Below are 18,402 nucleotides of genomic sequence, written 5' to 3' on the forward strand. Positions count from 1 at the left end.
TACTAGCCACTCACCAGCCATGCTTTAATCTTAACAATAAACCGTGCACTGACTTCTCAGCATCCTCTCGGCCAACTGCAGGCCTGCACGTCATAATCTGAAGATATCCTTCTTTAAAGCCTCACTCCTGATCTTTACACATCTATTCTGTTCATTCAGTTTAGGTTTATAGATCGCTTTTTTTTTTAAATATGTATTTTTTAATTTTATGTTTGTTTAAACTTTTCAAAAATCCTGGGCCCTCACTTATCAACAGTGCATACACACAGATGTGTGCATAATGAGTACGTTTTCAGGTTACTTATTTTTAGGTAATGTATTCTGACTACTTTTTAGATGACTTTTATCTAACTTGTTTTAAACTTACCATGAACGTACCATATTGATATACAAGAGCAAAGAGAAAGACAATGTATTCCTTTTTTTCACATCACAAAATGCATTAAACATTACATTAAACCAGGGTTTCAAACTGTTCTTAATGCAAAAAACTGCAGTAGGTGTCTGAGTTGATAAAAAGCTAATCATTAATTAAGCACTGATAAATATTTAATTTGTTTATCTGTCAATGTCACCATTAAGCGACATCGAACCGTAAACATGTAAATGTGCTGTTAAATTATTCAAATATTAATTTCCTCAGAGATATTTCAAGAAAATATTAATGTCAAAGCAGTTTTGGCTGACAAAAATGTTTGGGAATTGGAGAATAACTTGAATGAATGATTTACTGCCATTGTGTGAATAATATGTAATCATGTAATCCATAAAAAGTAACTGTAATTTGATTATGAACATTATAAAATGTAGCATGCTCTAATTATGAGTACTTAATTTTTGGAATCTGATTTTAAATGTTTAATCACATTTTAAATCAAATTCAAATGTGTTTTATGCTAAATATTGTAGAATATATATGTATTTATTTTCCCCAAAAATATACTTTATACACACACACACACACACACACACACATAAATATATATATATATATATATATATATATATGAAAATAATATGTGAAATATATTTGTTTAGGTAAATATTATTAATTAATACTATAAATAATAATATAAAATCATGCAATATATAATATTAATAAAATAAATATAATAAATATTGTAATATATTTTATTCAAAACATTTGGAATCTGATTAATGCAGATGTAATAAGTTAATACCCAGCTCTGATAATATAATATAATATAATATAATATAATATAATATAATATAATATAATATAATAATTTTTAGTTTACATTTGTAAAATTAATATTAGTTTAATATTAATTAATTAATTAATATTAGATATATTAAATAAATGTTGAACATAAAATGCTGTTAGTCAACTATGCAGAGCACCATTTGCACAATACGCTATTTGTCTTAATAAATTAGTATAAAAGCCTATTATTTATCTTATTTTGAGAAAGTTATATGTTTCATATTTCATTTCTTACAAAAAAAAAGTTTTTACATGGCAAATGTACCACATTCATGAAACACAATATGAATAGTTGTCACAAGAGGGCAGCAAATTCTATTGTATTATTTTTTTTAAATTATTTTTTTTGTTTTTCCCTAAATCTCCATCAGAGAGCAAGCCACAACAGTCAGAATGACAGTTCAAAAGAAATATCTGTAAATAAAAACAAAATTGCATATGTCTCTATAAAAGTAATTGAATCGGCTTGTTGACACAATATCAGATACATTGCATCGCTTTCGTGCCTGGGAGCCAGTTCAATAATGAATCAGGCGTGAAGTGGATATCATTGCCATAAAAAGCGAATTATTGACTGGTAGCCATTTGCTTGACTGAACTGCTTATTTGATCTTGTCCTCCTGGTTTTAAAGCATGGCAGAAAGCTGCTCCCCAGATCCCTGCCCTCGAGCTCCATGACTAAACCGATAGTAAGATCAATACCATCAGCCTGTCTGCACAAGCTGTGACTGCTTGATGGTGAATTTATTGGGCCCACACGATCCCATATCTAATAACATAAACATATGTCAAGCTGTTAATTATACCTGACAAAATCAATTGTGTGTCACCTAAATGTAGTAGCGTGAGATGGGGAAGAGTTTATGCACTGCCTGCTAGCTACACAGACGGTTATGTTATTTTCATTCATTTTTCACACATTTTTTGAGCCCATACTTTGATGACTTTCCCCAATACCGAATACTTGGGGCGCTGTCAACTGATACCGTCCTACTATTTTCAGAGCCTAATTCACGGAGGACTGGGTGCGTGCTCCAGATATTAAATTACTCATGATATATTCGCTCGTCCTCCAGGCCTTGTTCATCTTAAGAAAAACTCTGCTAAGTCCTGGAAATGTCAAAGAGAGCAAATCTGAGTCACCTCTGTGAACAAGGTCAATTTTTCCAATTTAGAGCAGCAGGATTAGAAAGCCAGACGCGTATCAGTGCATGTTACTATCAGAAGCCATCAAAATGGCACGGTGGGGCGTCATGTTTGTTTCTGCACTCACAAAAGAGAGGATTTTGTGGGTCTGTGCTCTCATGGGAGAGTTTGGAGCAAGACGCACTGACCCTGTTTAAGGGTCGCTGACCTTCTTTGAGCTCGTTTAGTTTCAGACTTTAGTGCTGAATCACTGATACAAACAGTAATGTGATTGTACTGATCATGCAGAACTTTACATTTGTACAGATAGTATTAAATCTTTGTGTTGAATATTTAAATATGTTAATTAAATATTGTATTCATAATAACATTTGTAATTTTTTTTAATTTTGAAAATTGTTTTCTATACATGTATATTTGTATGTGTATGTGTTTTATGTGTAACGTGTGTATAATTTTAAATTTAAATATTCATCGTTGAATACTTTGAAATATCTATCTATCCATCTATCTATCTGTCTGTCTGTCTGTCTGTCTGTCTGTCTACGTGTGTGTGTGTGGTAAATATCGCAAAATATATATGAAGACAACTGTATATAAATTATATATTATTTTATTTATAATTATATATTAATATATTATTTTACTTATATATTTATATATAGAATATTCAAAATAAAATATTTCATTTGGAAAGATTTTATTATATAATTGTATTCCACATATTTATAAATTATGTATGATTTTAAAAATATATTTTTGCAATTATTATATATTCATTATTTTATTTTTACAAAAAGTATGCTTGATATACATATATAATTTAGAAATAAATTATATATAATTTTTATTTCATTAAATATGTTGAACATTTTTATTATATATTTGTATTCTACATTTGTATGTGTATTTATTTCATATATAAAAATACATATTATTTTATGTGTATGTGTATGTATTTCATGAATAAAATACATACAAATATATTTTACTAATATATTAAATATAATTGCATATATATTTATAATAAATATAAATAAATACACAAATATATAATACAAATATATTTATTATATTAAATATATATTTGTATTTTTAAGTAAATATTACATTTTAAATGTGTTTTATGCTAAATACTGTAGAATATATGAATACAACTTATATAAAATTTGTAAAATATATATTTTAGTATACAAATATGAATTTATTAAATTTATGTATTATTTATGATGTATTATTTATGATGTATTTATTTTTCCCAAACATATGCTTTATACACACACATACACACACACACACCTACACACATATATATGAAAATAATATGTGAAATATATTTGTTTAGGTAAATATTATTAATGAATACTATAAATAATAATATAAAATCACATAATATATAATATTAATAAAATAAATATAATAAATATTGTAATATATTTTACTCAAAACACTATAAAATATATGAATATGAATGTATATAAATTATAGATATATTTTTACAATTATTTTTTAAGATACATTTACATATGTATTTATTAAACATTTTATTTTACAAAAAGAAAAAAAGGTTTTCCAACATAAATAAATTGAATAAATACAATAAAATATAATATTTATTGTTGTATCTATTTGTTGTTTTAGCAAAATACTTTATGGGAGTATTTGTTTAACTTTACACATATATAAAAGCATAGATTTTTTTTAAAAAAAAAAAAAAAATAAATAAATATATTTAATAAATATATAAAGAGCTGTGCTAAAATAATGAATACATGAATAAATAAATTATTTATTGTTTTTATTTATGCTATATAATAAAAGCATTTTTTGTATATATATATATATATACACATATATATGGGAGTATTTATTAAACATTTAATTTCTTACAAAAATCTATGCTTTTATATAGCATAAATAAATACTATATTTATAATAAATATGATGATATCTATCTATCTATCTATCTATCTATCATTTTATTTTATTTATAATTTTAGCAAAATTCGTTATGGGAGTGTTCATCTAGTAGTAAACTGGCTCATCTCCATCCCTGTCATGCTATGACTGAACACGGGAGCTTGACAGACACATGGTAACTTTCCAGTAATCACTTACACAGATGAGTGGAAGTAAAGAGAAAACACTGTAGGCATATTTCCAAGGGTCACAAAAAAAAAAAAAAATGAAACGAAAATTTCCATAAAACCCAGTGAAATGTAATTAATAAAAATTAAGAAGCAAAATGTAGCATTTTACTCACCATTCACGACAAAAATAAGCTATTTTCCAGTATTATGACTGTAATTACAGAGTGCAACTATATAATCTCACTGCTCTCTTGTATACCTTGTTAGCTTAAATGAGGACCTTTTGTTCTCTCATTAAAAGCACACCCACATGCACTTTAAAACTGTCGTATAATCAATTGGTTTAAAAGTGCTTCACGCTCTTGTATTAATAAAAGTGATACATATATATAACAGTCAGTGATATGAGCCAGAGTAAAAACCAGTTTCATGGTTCAAATCATGACCCACAAGTCAAGACAGATTAGACCTGATTGGGTTGTTGGTGCCATATGTGACCTACAATCTGCGCTCTGCTAGCATTAGTAGACAGGAGGGTCGCCAATCTCCCTGGGCAAAGGTTTCCATGGAAACGACCCCTGGATTCTCTAGTCTGCCGTTTTGCAGTCCTCACTCATCTTGAGGCTGAATTATCCTAGATTCCTTTATGTCAGTTCCATATTCTTCTGCTCTATTTCCTCCCTCTCTAGGCCTCTCTCTCTCTCTTTCGCCAACTCTCAGTCTCTCTCGTTCCTGTAGTCTCTCCCTCTCTTTCTCTCGCTAAGAGCTCTGTTGTGTGCTGTTTGGAATTTCACAGAAATGTGTATAATCATGCTCTATTTTTAATGAGTCATTACGATTTTCCTGTTCGGTTGTGTGTTTTTAGGTACAAGAAAATGACTTCCGTGTCAGTGATTTACAATCTGTATTCATTTTATTCGCTCTTACTGCAAGGATGTTTTTAAGTTTTTTTTTTTTTTTTACTGTAACCATGCTAATATCTTCACTATTCCAGATGATCCAGTGTGACTGGGAGTCTAATAATCCATGTATGAGGGCTGGAGTACTAATAGAGGTTCTCACATGGGAGTCAAAGATCACGAGCGGCGGCGTTGAGAAACGAGGCCATTTGTCTTCTTCACACCAGCCCCTTGTGTGATCTGTCAGCTCTGTAATCTTCAAAACGATCAAATTGCAAGTGACTCAAGGGATTAGAGAACTATTTGATAGACGATCACATGCATTACTTTATCTGTTTAACCCCCCTGCACTTAGACAGCACATTTTTCACCCAAACTCCAGGGGGCACTGTTGGTATAGTATGAATTTATATAGTGTCATTGATCAACCAAGTGCATTTCGGGCTAATTACTTGGCTTGTGTATCCAAAAGAAGAATGCTATTAATTTAAAATGTCGAAATAAATGATTATTTCTTTGATTTAAGTGCCGCAGTGCACAGTGTCTTTTGTGTGACTTTGTTATTTATTAGTTATAGGTCTTTTAATACTTATTTAATGACTAACGATATAGATTATCCTCTTGCCAGTTGCTAACATATTAAAATATATTTTAATTAAAATTTTAGATCTTAATATGCTAACAGCATTTTCCCCCCTAAATTTAATTCAGATCATTTTTCCAGTTTTAAGAATTTTTATGTGAATAAAATGTAACATTTTATTTTAAGTATTATTATTAATTATTATTAATAATAGTATTATTAGTATTATATAGTATTATTATTAATTTAATAATATTAATATTTTCTAATTAAAGTAAATTAATGCATATTTTAATTTTACAAATATGGTTTAGCTCTTAGTATGCTAATTCATTTTTATTTTCTTTAAAATTTTATTTAGGTTAGATATTTTTTTCAGTTTTAAGATTTCTGTTTGAATAAAATGTAACGTTTTATTTTAAGTATTATTATTTGATTCATTAATATTAATATTTTCAAATGAAAGTAAATGAATAAATGTAAAATAAAAAAGTATTTCAATTTAAATAATATAATATAATATGATATAATATAATATAATAGTATTTAACTTATTAATAATTTTAAATGAAATAAATTAATACATTTAAAATATAATTTAGATAATAATATAATATAATATAATATAATTTGTAGTGTTATTATCTTGCAGACACTAATGATTTCTATCCATAAAATATATATTTTAATTTTATAAATATGGTTTAGCTCTTAGTATGCCAATAACATTAAAAAAAAAAAATTTGATTCAGATAATTTTTCCAGTTTTAAGAATTTTATGTGAATAAAATGTAACATTTTATTTTAAGTATTATTATTGAAATTATTAATATGAATATTTTCAAATTAAAGTAAATTAATAAATGTGAAATGCATTTCGATTTAAATAATACAATATAAAAAACTATATAATATTCACATATTCACATAATAATATATATTAATTTTGAAAATATGGTTTAGATCTTAGTATGCTAACAGCTTTTTAAATTATTTAATTCAGATTTTTTCCAGTTTTAAGAATTTTGTTTAAATAAAATGTAGTAGTATTATTTAATTTAGGAATATTAATATTTTGAAATAAAAGTAAATTAATAAATGTAAAATGTAATGTAATATATGTTTATTTAAATAATAATATAATATAATATAATATAATAGTATTTACCTTAATAATGAATAATTTTAAATTAAATTAAATTATAATAAATTAAATTAAATTAAAATATAATTTTGATAATTTACTAATATAATATAATATAATATGATATAATATAATATAATATGATATAATATAATATAATATAATATATATAATAGTATTTACCTTAATAATGAATAATTTTAAATAAAGTTAAATTAATACATTTAAAATATAATTTTGATAATTTACTAATATAATATAATATAATATAATATGATATAATATAATATAATAGTATTTACCTTAATAATGAATCATTTTAAATAAAGTTAAATTAATACATTTAAAATATAATTTTGATAATTTACTAATATAATATAATATAATATAATATAATATAATATATTTATTAATAATGAATAATTTTAAATTAAATTAAATTAATGCATTTAAAATATAATTTTGATAATTTACTAATATAATATAATATAATATAATATAATATAATATAATATGATATAATATAATATAATAGTATTTACCTTAATAATGAATCATTTTAAATAAAGTTAAATTAATACATTTAAAATATAATTTTGATAATTTACTAATATAATATAATATAATATAATATAATATAATATAATAGTATTTACCTTAATAATGAATAATTTTAAATTAAATTAAATTAATGCATTTAAAATATAATTTTGATAATTTACTAATATAATATAATATAATATAATATAATATAATATAATATAATATAATATAATATAATAGTATTTACCTTAATAATGAATCATTTTAAATAAAGTTAAATTAATACATTTAAAATATAATTTAGATAATTTACTAATATAATATAATATAATATAATATAACATAATATAATTGTTATTATCTTGCAGACACTAGTGATTATCAGGGTACTGAGCATCTCTCTTGTCATACACTGATTCCCGCCCCCTCGTCTGCGTTTCATTGGTTTCGTCCAAACTTGCTTTAGTTCTTCCAGTCCGATGGGGTTTATTCGAGTGCTTGTGATCATAGTGTGTTCACAGATGGCCTGCCGGACAAGTTTTCAATGAATATTCTAGGTCTTTACAGTCAAATGCCCAAATTTACGGCAATTATGGATATAATTCGTTTGTTATGGATAATACGGATTGTGTGGGCTGTTGAAGGTAAGAGCATGTGTCTGTCTCAAGCGTGCGTGCTTTGAAATGTCTGTTACTTTTTACGCTACATGATGCTGATAATATTGATCAAATTAAGATGATACTTCTTTGAATAAAACGGCGAATACTAGTTGTTTTACGGTCATGTCATATTATCTCAAGTTAAAGGCGTCCGTTTTCATTAAAGTGCACCGAAAACAGGTGCACTGCAACTGTCTGTGGATATAAATGAGTTGAAATGGCTCAACTGTTATTCTCCATTTACATCAACACAATACAAACTGTTCAATTAGAGCAAAAGTTAAAAGAATTCTTTACTAAAAAAATAAATTCTTTCATCATTTACTCACCCTAATGTTGTTAAAAACCCGCACGACTTTCTGTGTAACACAAAAGAAGATGTTAGGCAGTCTATTCCATTCACTTTCATCAAAGTAAATGGTGACTGAGCCTCATTCTGCCTTACATCTCCTTTTGTGCTTCACAAAAGAAAGAAAGTCATACAGATTTGGAACAGAACAAGGGTATAAATGATGTCTCTTTAAGCAGCATATTCAAGTCTCCCAGTCTCTCTCACAAGATGATCTTTAGTAACATTTGAGAACACATAGGCTCAAACCTAGTGAGCTGTCTAGTAACTAGACTAGTAAGAATGCAAATAGGTGCCTAATAGTGCCCAGAATGCTGTCTAGCTAGGTTTTGAAAGCCATAGAGTAGTATTATGACTGAAAATCTAGTAGATTTTATCTGTCAAGCTCTAGTCTGTCTGTTAGTACACGTGGGCCATTGTCTCAAATCTCTGCCTGGAGATCTGCATCAGCACCTCATCACCACCTGAGACCTTCAGGAGAGCTGCAAGGACCTTCATTTTTTTTTAAGTCCACAGTGAAGTCTGTTTTTAATAAATGATGAAAAACAGGAGCGAAATTACGACCGCAGAAGTCTTTGAAATCGTTTAGATTTTCATTAGAAGTCATTAGAATCTAGAAGTTCTTCCTGTACCCTTTATATTTTTGAGTAGGTCCTTGTTTGTATGGTGGACCTGTTGCAACAAGACATGGGAGGAATAGTTACACATTTTTTTGAGCATGATTTTATCAGTGATATCGTCATCTTATTCTTAATCACTCTTATTATTCACTCTTAAAAATAAATGTTCCAAAAGGAGGTTTGTGATGCCGTTGAAGAACCATTTGGATTCCACAAAGAACCTTACAGGGTTCGTACAAGGTGCTTAAAGTGCTTGAAGCACTTGAGTTTGTCTTTTTAAAATTTAAATCCTGAAAAATCCTTGAAAATAGCAATATTTCTGAACAGTTATTTAAAAAGTGCTTAATTATTAAAAGAAAATGTATTTGAGAAAGTGTTCAGTTTTTTCCAATAAGCACATATCTTTTCACACAGTTAAATTCATCTTTTTTTTTTATTGCCTTTTTCAGTTAATGTCATAAAACTACCCAAATCAGTTAAACCATTGCATTGCAAAATTATTCACTGTTTCGATCAGATTTCGTATCGCGGATCATTTGATTCAGTTTGGGACTTCAAATCGGTAATCGCTAATCATTTAACCCCCCTTAATCTTTTCATCGAGACTTCGGAGCAGGTTTGCAAATCAGTTAACTAAGATTGGAAATTTGTGTATTGTGAATCATTTGGTTTAGATCTGAAATTCGCATATCGTGAATGATTTGATTCAGTTTGGAACTTCGAAACACGTATTGCGAATCATTTGCTTTAGATTGGAACTTTGTGTATCGTGAATCATTTGAAGCTACTTCGAAGTGGGTTTGTGAATCTTTTGCTTTAGATCGGAACCTAGGAGCGTGGATCGCGATTCATTTAATTCAGATCGAGACATCGGAGCGGGTTTTTAAATCATTCCGAGAAATGAATGATTTGCGATCCGCGCTCTGAGTCCTGTTCTGAAATAATGTTTCGCAAATCATTATTCAGATCAGGACTTCGAAGCGGGTTCGCAAATATTTGTCTTTAGAGCAGAACCTAACAGCGTGAATCTCGATTCATTTGATTCAGATCGGGACTTCGAAATGCATATCACGAATCATTTGATTTACATCAAAACTTCGCATATCATGAATCATTTGATTCAAACCTGGACTTTGGAGTGGGTTTTTAAATCATTCTGCAAAATGAATGATTTGCGATCCACGCTTCGAGTCCTGATCTGAAATGATTGTTCGCGAATAATTATTCAGATCGGGACTTCGAAACGGGTTTGTGAATATTTTGCTTTAGATTGGAACCTTTGAGCACGTATTATGAATCATTTGTTTTCAGATCAGGATTTCGGAGCACTTTCACAAATCCTTTTTGCTCATTTTTTTTTTTTTTTTAAAAACTAGTGGAAAACATCAAACCATAAGTGAGATCTCTAACTGAAGTCCTTGAAAATCAAAAAAGCAGTGCTTGGAAAAAGTCTTTGAAAGTCTGGAATTTCATTTTACAGCATCTGTACGAACCCTGCTTTCAGTAAACCGTTTCGTTGTGAAGAGCTAAATAAAGTAAAGAACATTTTTCCACTATAAATAATGTGCAGTTGAAAGCCATCCGTAAAGGACGTTAAAGGTTCTCCATGGAGCCAGGTGCCAGCGGAGAACCTTTAGTGATTAATTCATATTTGTTACTTGCTGTATGGAAATTTCTGTTGTATGGAAAGTTGTGCTTTGTCTATTATGCTATTCCAATGATAAACCATCAGTTTATAGTGATTCACTATAAACAGTGCATACATGACGCTTAGCCATACCCTGAAAACACACCATCCATTCCTGTTTGTTTGGTTTGTCTGATGGATGTGTGGAATAAAAGCTCATTTATCACACCTCGGAGCAGATACAGATCTTGGGAGTGAAATAATTGTTTACAGTATCAAGACACGCATGACTTAGGCTGCGACTAAGGACTTGGATATTTCCTCAAGTGAGTGAGAATGTGTGTGTGAATTAGACCCGGCTTTGACTAATCTAATGAATCCGTCCTGTTTCAATTTTGTTCGCTGGGTTCTTCGTTTGCCCAGGGGCAGTGAGTAAATGATTTGCTGTAATGTGAAGAAAATACATGGCTGGACTGCCACTTAAGCTCCCGTTCTGTTTTGTTCTGTCAATCATGTTGCAAGCTATAATGACAGGACTGTGCAGGGAAAACCAGACCCCCTCAGCTTTTGTAGAGAAATAGTGTGCATAAATTATAGTAGTAATGCGTTAGTGGCTGTTTGTTCTGTTAGAAATACACTATTTATAGTTTCCACAAGATTTACTAGTGAATCTGACCCATACTGTATACTATATATTGTATATCACTAGTTTTTTGGTTACACTTTACAGTAGGGTTTATTGGTTAACTACATTAGACTAACAGCATTTAATAATCTTAATGTTAATGTTCAGCATTTACTAACACATTATTAAAATTACAAGTTGTGTTTCTTAACATTAATTAATGCATTTTGAACTAACTTGAATAAACAATGAACAACTGTATTTTTATAACATTAACAAAGATTAATAAATAGTGTAATAAATATTCATTGTTTGTTCAAGTTAATGCATTAACTAATGTTAACAAATGACACCTTATTGTAACCATTGTATTGTACAGTTACCAGTTATTTTACTGATGTTTTTAAAGTGCTATTAATTTATTCAAAAGCACATTAAAAATGCCATACATACATCCAATGATTTGAATACATGTCTTCAAGTTTATTTCAGGTTGTAAAATGTCATTTGTCACTCCCACATTATTATAATATATTATATAATAATATGTAATTGTATATTACATTATAAATAACAAAAACTAAACCATATATTTTTTTTAAGATAAAATAATAAATGGCAACTTAAATAAAATATATATTTTTTAAACCTTTGTGTGTGTGTGTGTAACCTATTTTATTTTAGCTTGACGTTAAGGAAACATTTCTCATTTTTATTTACCTTAATGTAGTAAAATAAACTAAAACACGTATAATTAAATTATAATTAATTAAATACGTATAATTTTAAAATTGTTAAAATTATACGTATTTAAGTAAAAAATGATTAAAAATACAAAAAAAAATTACAAAGCTTTAACTTATTTTATTTTAGCCTGATGCTAAGGAAACATTTCTCATTTTCATTTACTGTGATATACTAAAATAAACTGAAACTGAAATAAAATTAACAAAAATATACATATTTAAATAAAAATTCCAAAAAATGCAACAAAATTACAAAAACAATTGCACTTATTTTATTTTAGCTGGATGCTAAAGAAACATTTCTCCTTTTCATTTACCTTGATGTACTAAAATAGACTAAAACTGAAATAAAATTCTACATATTTAAATAAAAATGAACAAAAATGCAAATTACAAAAAATGTAAATAAGATGGAAATGAAAAATATTAACAAAATTATTATATTAGAAATATTAACAAAAACTATAATAGTATCACAGTGTTACTGGAATAACAATGTTCCACAAAATTGAATGGAAATTGGGAATTATTATTATCATTATTACCTTGGGGAACAACTGACTGATAAATAAAGATTAAGACGTTTACTCATCTGTATTCAGAGTGTAGCAGGAGTGTTACGTTTTATATAATGGCTACATTACATTTTTAGTCAGATATTTTATTCATTATGATATGACCAAGACTGCTCTAAGATCGTTTCCTTTCTTTACTGTGGACCCTCTTAACAACTTTTTTTAATATACAAAGCAGTCATGTATCCCAGAAAGCACTTGGGTTCAATGGTTTGATCATGTGACGTGTGTCATGCAGACCTCAGTACTTGCTGCACTCCCCCCGTCCCTCTTTATTAGGACTAAGACCTGCCTCTGGCCTCTGCGACATCTTTCCGAGCCTTTACATAAGCACGGCAAACCTGACCAATTTCAGTCATGTCAGACAGCGGCCTGTCAGCTTTGCACAGCGACAGACCGAACAAACAGTCTCTGAATCGATGAATTTATGGCTGATGGGAAACTGGGAGTTTCCATATGGCCTGTGATGAAATGACAAGATTTTGTCCACAGGCTTCTGAAGGGGTCAAAATGGTGAAATTATCAGGTATCCAAGAGGGACTTGCCATCTGCTTGACAATTTAATTATCCATCTGTCTCTCTGTCTTGTTGAGTGATCATTTTGAATAAAATGAGGTGAAATGGATTGTCCTCTTAATGTTAATTATCAGCCAGTTTGATGAGTGCCGTCATATTGATTTAAATCCATGCTATTTTTACAGAGATGAGGGTACAAAACAAATTTGGTTTGTAAACACTCAGAATCTCATTTAACAAAATGTCAAAGTGTCAGCTGTTATAGAGGAGCAATATCTCTCTAACTACCACACATACGTGGGCAGGCAGAGTCCATTTTTTTAATGGAGAGCAGGGTACAGTGGTCAGTATGAAGAGTTTAAAGTAGCAATCCATCCATTTTATGAACGTTTTAATGTTGTTTAGAACAAGAAAATAAGTGGCACACAGGACAAGATGATACTCTGTAGCTTCTCTCCAAAGTTGAAAAGTACAGTAATGCAGTACTATTAATACTGAAATCCTCAATTTCATAGTCAATAATTAAAGGAGAAGTTCATTTCTAGAATGAAATTTCCTGATAATTAATTCACCCCATGTCATCCAAGATGTTCATATCTTTCTTTCTTCAGTCAAAAAGAAATTACGTTTTTTTTTTTTCTCCGTATAGTGGACTTCAATGGGAATCAACGGGCTGAAGGTTCAAATTGCAGTTTCATTGCAGCTTCAAAGGGTCACACGATCCCAGCCAAAGAATAAGGGTCTTATCTAGCAAAACGATTGGTCATTTTCTTAAAAAAATAAAAATGTATACTTTTTAACCACAAATGCTTGTCTTGCACTAGACGTGTATGCATAGCTGCAGGAACTAGGGGTGCTGAGGGTGCTGCAGCACCTCCACCGCAGGGCCGGGTCCCTCGATCATCCTCAAGATACTTTTGTGATAGTTTTGTGATTAATTATGAATTAAACTGACCAGAAATATAGCGCAGTAAAATTGTTCTTTCTTTCCCTACATCTCTCCCTGACTGACAGAATTTTATCTGAAATGTTCACACCATATTACCAGAATTTTAGATTCTGACTTGTATAAACTGTTCACATCCTCCAAATCCAAATTATTAATTGCGATTAATTGCATACAAAATAAAATTTTGAGTTTGCCTAATATGTGTGTGTGTACTGTGTATAATTATTATGTAATGTACATATAAATACAAGCACATTCATGTATAAATTTAAGTATATGTATTTATTATCATTGTTATAGAATTTATATTGTATATAAATAAAAATGTTTTGTACATAAATGACATATTTCACATTAATTTGTGTGTACTTATATATACATAATAATTACACACAGTACACACACATATATTAGGCAAACTCAGACTTTTTTGTATGCGATTAATCGTTTGACAGCCCTGTTTTTATTAGCCATTTTCTGAAGCTTAATTTCTTTTTGACTGAAGAAAGAAAGACACGAACATCTTGGATGACATGGGGTGAGTAAATTATCAGGAAATTACATTCTGGAAATGAACTTCTCCTTTAATTACTGACTATGAAATCTGAGGATTTCAGTATCAATAGTACTGCATTATTGTACTTTTCAACTTTGGAGAGAAGCTACGGAGTATCATCTTGTCCTGTGTGCTGCTTATTTTCTTGTCCTAAACAACATTAAAAACATTCATATAATGGATGGTGTAGGGCAAAAAACTTCAGCTCATTTTCTCTCGATTTCAAAATCATCTGACATCATGGTTTTACCTTTTTTTTGTAAAGGGTGTTTGATTTTCTTTGCGCGTTCGCTTTGTAAACAGCAGGTCGGTACTTATGCCTACATTACGTTGTGTGATTTACATAAGGTGTGAGGTCGAGCTAGTGCAAGATGAGCATTTGTGCTTAAAAGTATAGAAATTTGTATTTTTCTTAGAAAAGGACTGTTTCGCTAGATAAGATAGTTTTGCTTCGCTACTTTTATGAAATAAGCGCATCCACATTGTGATTAAGTGACACGAAAGATGCGCTGACCTCAGATACAGGATGTTATTTAGCTTCGCTACTGAAGATGGTCATTATCAGGGAATCAATAATAAACAGACCTTGGAATGTCACCGCTGACCAATCAGAATCAAGCATTTCAGAGAGTCGTTGAGTGCATCAGTTGGGTTCCGGAAATAAAATGGCGTTTTTTTACTCCGCAGAGAAATAGATTTTTAAAGATAACTTAGAAACCTTTAAAGGTATAGTTCATCCAAAAATATTAAAAAAAGTCATTAATTACTCTCCTACATGTCGTTCCAAACCTGTAAGACCTTCGTTCATAATCAGAACACAAACCTGCATAGACAGCTGTGCAACTGACATGTTCAAGGCCCAGAAAGGTAGTAAGGACATCATTAAAATGGTCCATGTGACATCAGTGGTTCAACCATAATGTTATGAAGCTACAAGAATGTTTTTTGTGCACAAAGAAAACAAAAATAACAACAATTTATGTTCTTCCGTATCAGTCTTTGCTGGCTATGCAGGGACAGAAAGCTTTTGGATGTCATAAAAAATATCTTAATTTGTTTTCTGAAGATGAACGAAGGTTATACAGGTTTGGACCGACATGAGGGTGAGTAATTACTGACAGAATTTTAATTTTTAGGTGAACTACCTCTTTAAGTACACAGTCTTGTACCTTTGTCTCTCTCTTTTTTTTTTTTTTTTTTTTTGCTTCAAATTTATACTGTTGTGATTCATATCATAGCTGGTTGTCTTGCTCTTGACTTCTAGCACTTTAACAAAGATGTTTTAAAATCCCTATGGGAAAAACAAATGTCAGAAATGTCAGGGTGATAGAACCGTCCTGATATCATAATAAAGAAAAATGCCTGATTAAAAAAAATAAATACCTTAGGGGTTTGGCAAAAGTTTTAAAAATGCACATTAAACGCGTAACATTTTTCTTCTACTTGCCATGAACTTTTTAATTTGACATTAGCCCGAATAGCCCTAACGCTGATAAATTGAGTCCAGCGGTTTCTTTGATGCACTTATCTGATGAAGATTTATTTGAGCATGTGGCATTATTCTGCATTATTGTGTTGTTGTTTATTTGATGAAGATTTATTTGAGCACATGGCATTATTGTGTTTGTGCTTATTTGATTAAGATCTATTGGATCATATGGTACATTAAGCATTTCACACCAGTCAGATCTGCATGCTACCCAAGCTGAAAAGATGTTCATCTTCCTACTGCAGAAAAAGAAAATGTTTATGGCAGTCGACACAGAGAATAGATATACAGTACAATAAGTGCAATGTAAATCAGCCCATGTGCCCGATAGGGCTCAAACCTGGCTCACCCACTATACTCACAGGTGTCTAATGGACTGTGTGGACTAAACTGATATTTTTCTTGAAAATGAATCTGGATATAAATTGTAGTCATTAACCCAAAAGCTTTACATTCCGAAGTGAACTAAATGAAAAGAGAAGAGAGATCCCTGAGCTAAAGAATCTCTATTCAGAGTGATTAAAAATCAGATGAAAAGTTAATTTGCTCCCATAGCCTGAAGCTGCTAATTTACTCTGATATCCACCAAGGATCTGATTCGCAAATGGATTGTTGTTGAGTGATCGTCAGTTTTCAGTCAAAACCTTCTCAACTGGAACCATTTGGAATCATTTTTAACCATGTTCTGTATTCGTTTCTTGATTTTAAGATTATAGACATTCATCTACTCTCTAATCTTTTTAAATGGAGAGAATTTGCCTCAAGACGTCATTTCTGTGTTCTGTGTATAATTATGTTCTGTGTAAGCTTCATTATGTGATCTCCATCATTTTCGTGTATTGAAATGATTATGAATGGACATCCCAGATAATAAGCTGATGTTGCATAATCATAATATCCTCAATGGTAACGGACGCAGATGCAGTCAATACACGGTGGTTTTGCCTTCAGAGCAGAAGCGCTCTTATTCCTCAGAGAGCTGACATAAAATATTGAACTTCAAAAAGCTCATGACCTACTTCTCCACTATCCTCGATTTTCAAACTATGATTATCTGAAAACACAAGAGTGCATGTTTGGTTTAAGATCATTTGATTGCTCGGTGTATAAGTTACTGTAGTCTTTTTAATGATTGTCACCTCAATGGAAAACATGTATGCATAGTCATAGTCTTGTGATGCTTCTTACAACGTCCACCTCCTCATACATTAGTCATGCAGACTGTATTTGCATCTGGTGTATTTATGGAGTAGATTATTTTCAAATTAGTGTGTTTCCCATTAGTAATTCATGAATGTAGTCTTTCTGCATCTCCATTTGGGCTCACATTTGACTTAATCATTAAATATGCACTTCTGTTCAAAAGTTTGGAGTCAGTAAGATTTAAAAAAAAAAAAAAAAAAAAAAAAGAATACTGTTGTTCAGCAATTTAGTTTAGTGACACTAAACTACAGAAGCCTGTTTTCACCATTGAATAAAAATACAAAAGGTAATTGTAATTGAAAGGTGATATGAACTCGCACATCTGACTTTTTTCTCAGAATTGTGTGATATAAACTTCTCATTGCAAATTGTAAAGTCAGAATTGTGGGATATAAACTTACAATTCAGACATTTTTCTCAGAATTTTGGCTTTTTAACAAACAATTCTGACTTATTTACTCAGAATTGAGTGATATAAATTGACAATTGCGAGTTATAAAGTCAGAATTGTGAGATTTAAAAAGTCGCAATTGCTTTTTTTATTTTTTATTCAGTGGTGGAAATGGACTTCCATAGTTTATACATCCATAATTCTCATTTTATTTCTTGCATTATATTGTTTATATCATGCAGTTGTGACTTTTTTTTCACAGTTATGAGTTTATTTAATGCAGTTCTGACTTTATCTCCCAATTGTGAGTTAATATCATGCAATTCTGAGAAAAGTTATATTGTGAAATTATATCTTGCAATTCTGATTTTGAAATCACAATTACGAATTTATATCATGCAATTCTGACTTTATTTGTCACAATTATGAGTTTATATCATGCAATTCTGAGAAAAGTCATAATTGTG

The 18,402-nt window shown here is 29.7% G+C and overlaps 1 protein-coding gene across 2 annotated transcripts in view; it reads left to right on the forward strand.

Moving 5' to 3' along the window:
• Positions 1–8,110: 8,110 nt before the first annotated feature.
• The window catches only part of ephb2a (eph receptor B2a), an 86,774-nt gene continuing 76,482 nt past the window's right edge, over positions 8,111–18,402 (forward strand). For both annotated transcript variants that reach the window (XM_051096513.1, XM_051096514.1), the window contains exon 1: positions 8,111–8,274. In XM_051096513.1, the coding sequence (XP_050952470.1) occupies positions 8,175–8,274 (100 nt within the window). In that variant the 5' untranslated portion in view covers positions 8,111–8,174. The remainder of the gene's footprint in view (positions 8,275–18,402) is intronic.

This window comes from Labeo rohita, chromosome 23 (assembly GCF_022985175.1).
Source record: "Labeo rohita strain BAU-BD-2019 chromosome 23, IGBB_LRoh.1.0, whole genome shotgun sequence".
Classification (NCBI taxonomy): domain Eukaryota; kingdom Metazoa; phylum Chordata; class Actinopteri; order Cypriniformes; family Cyprinidae; genus Labeo; species Labeo rohita.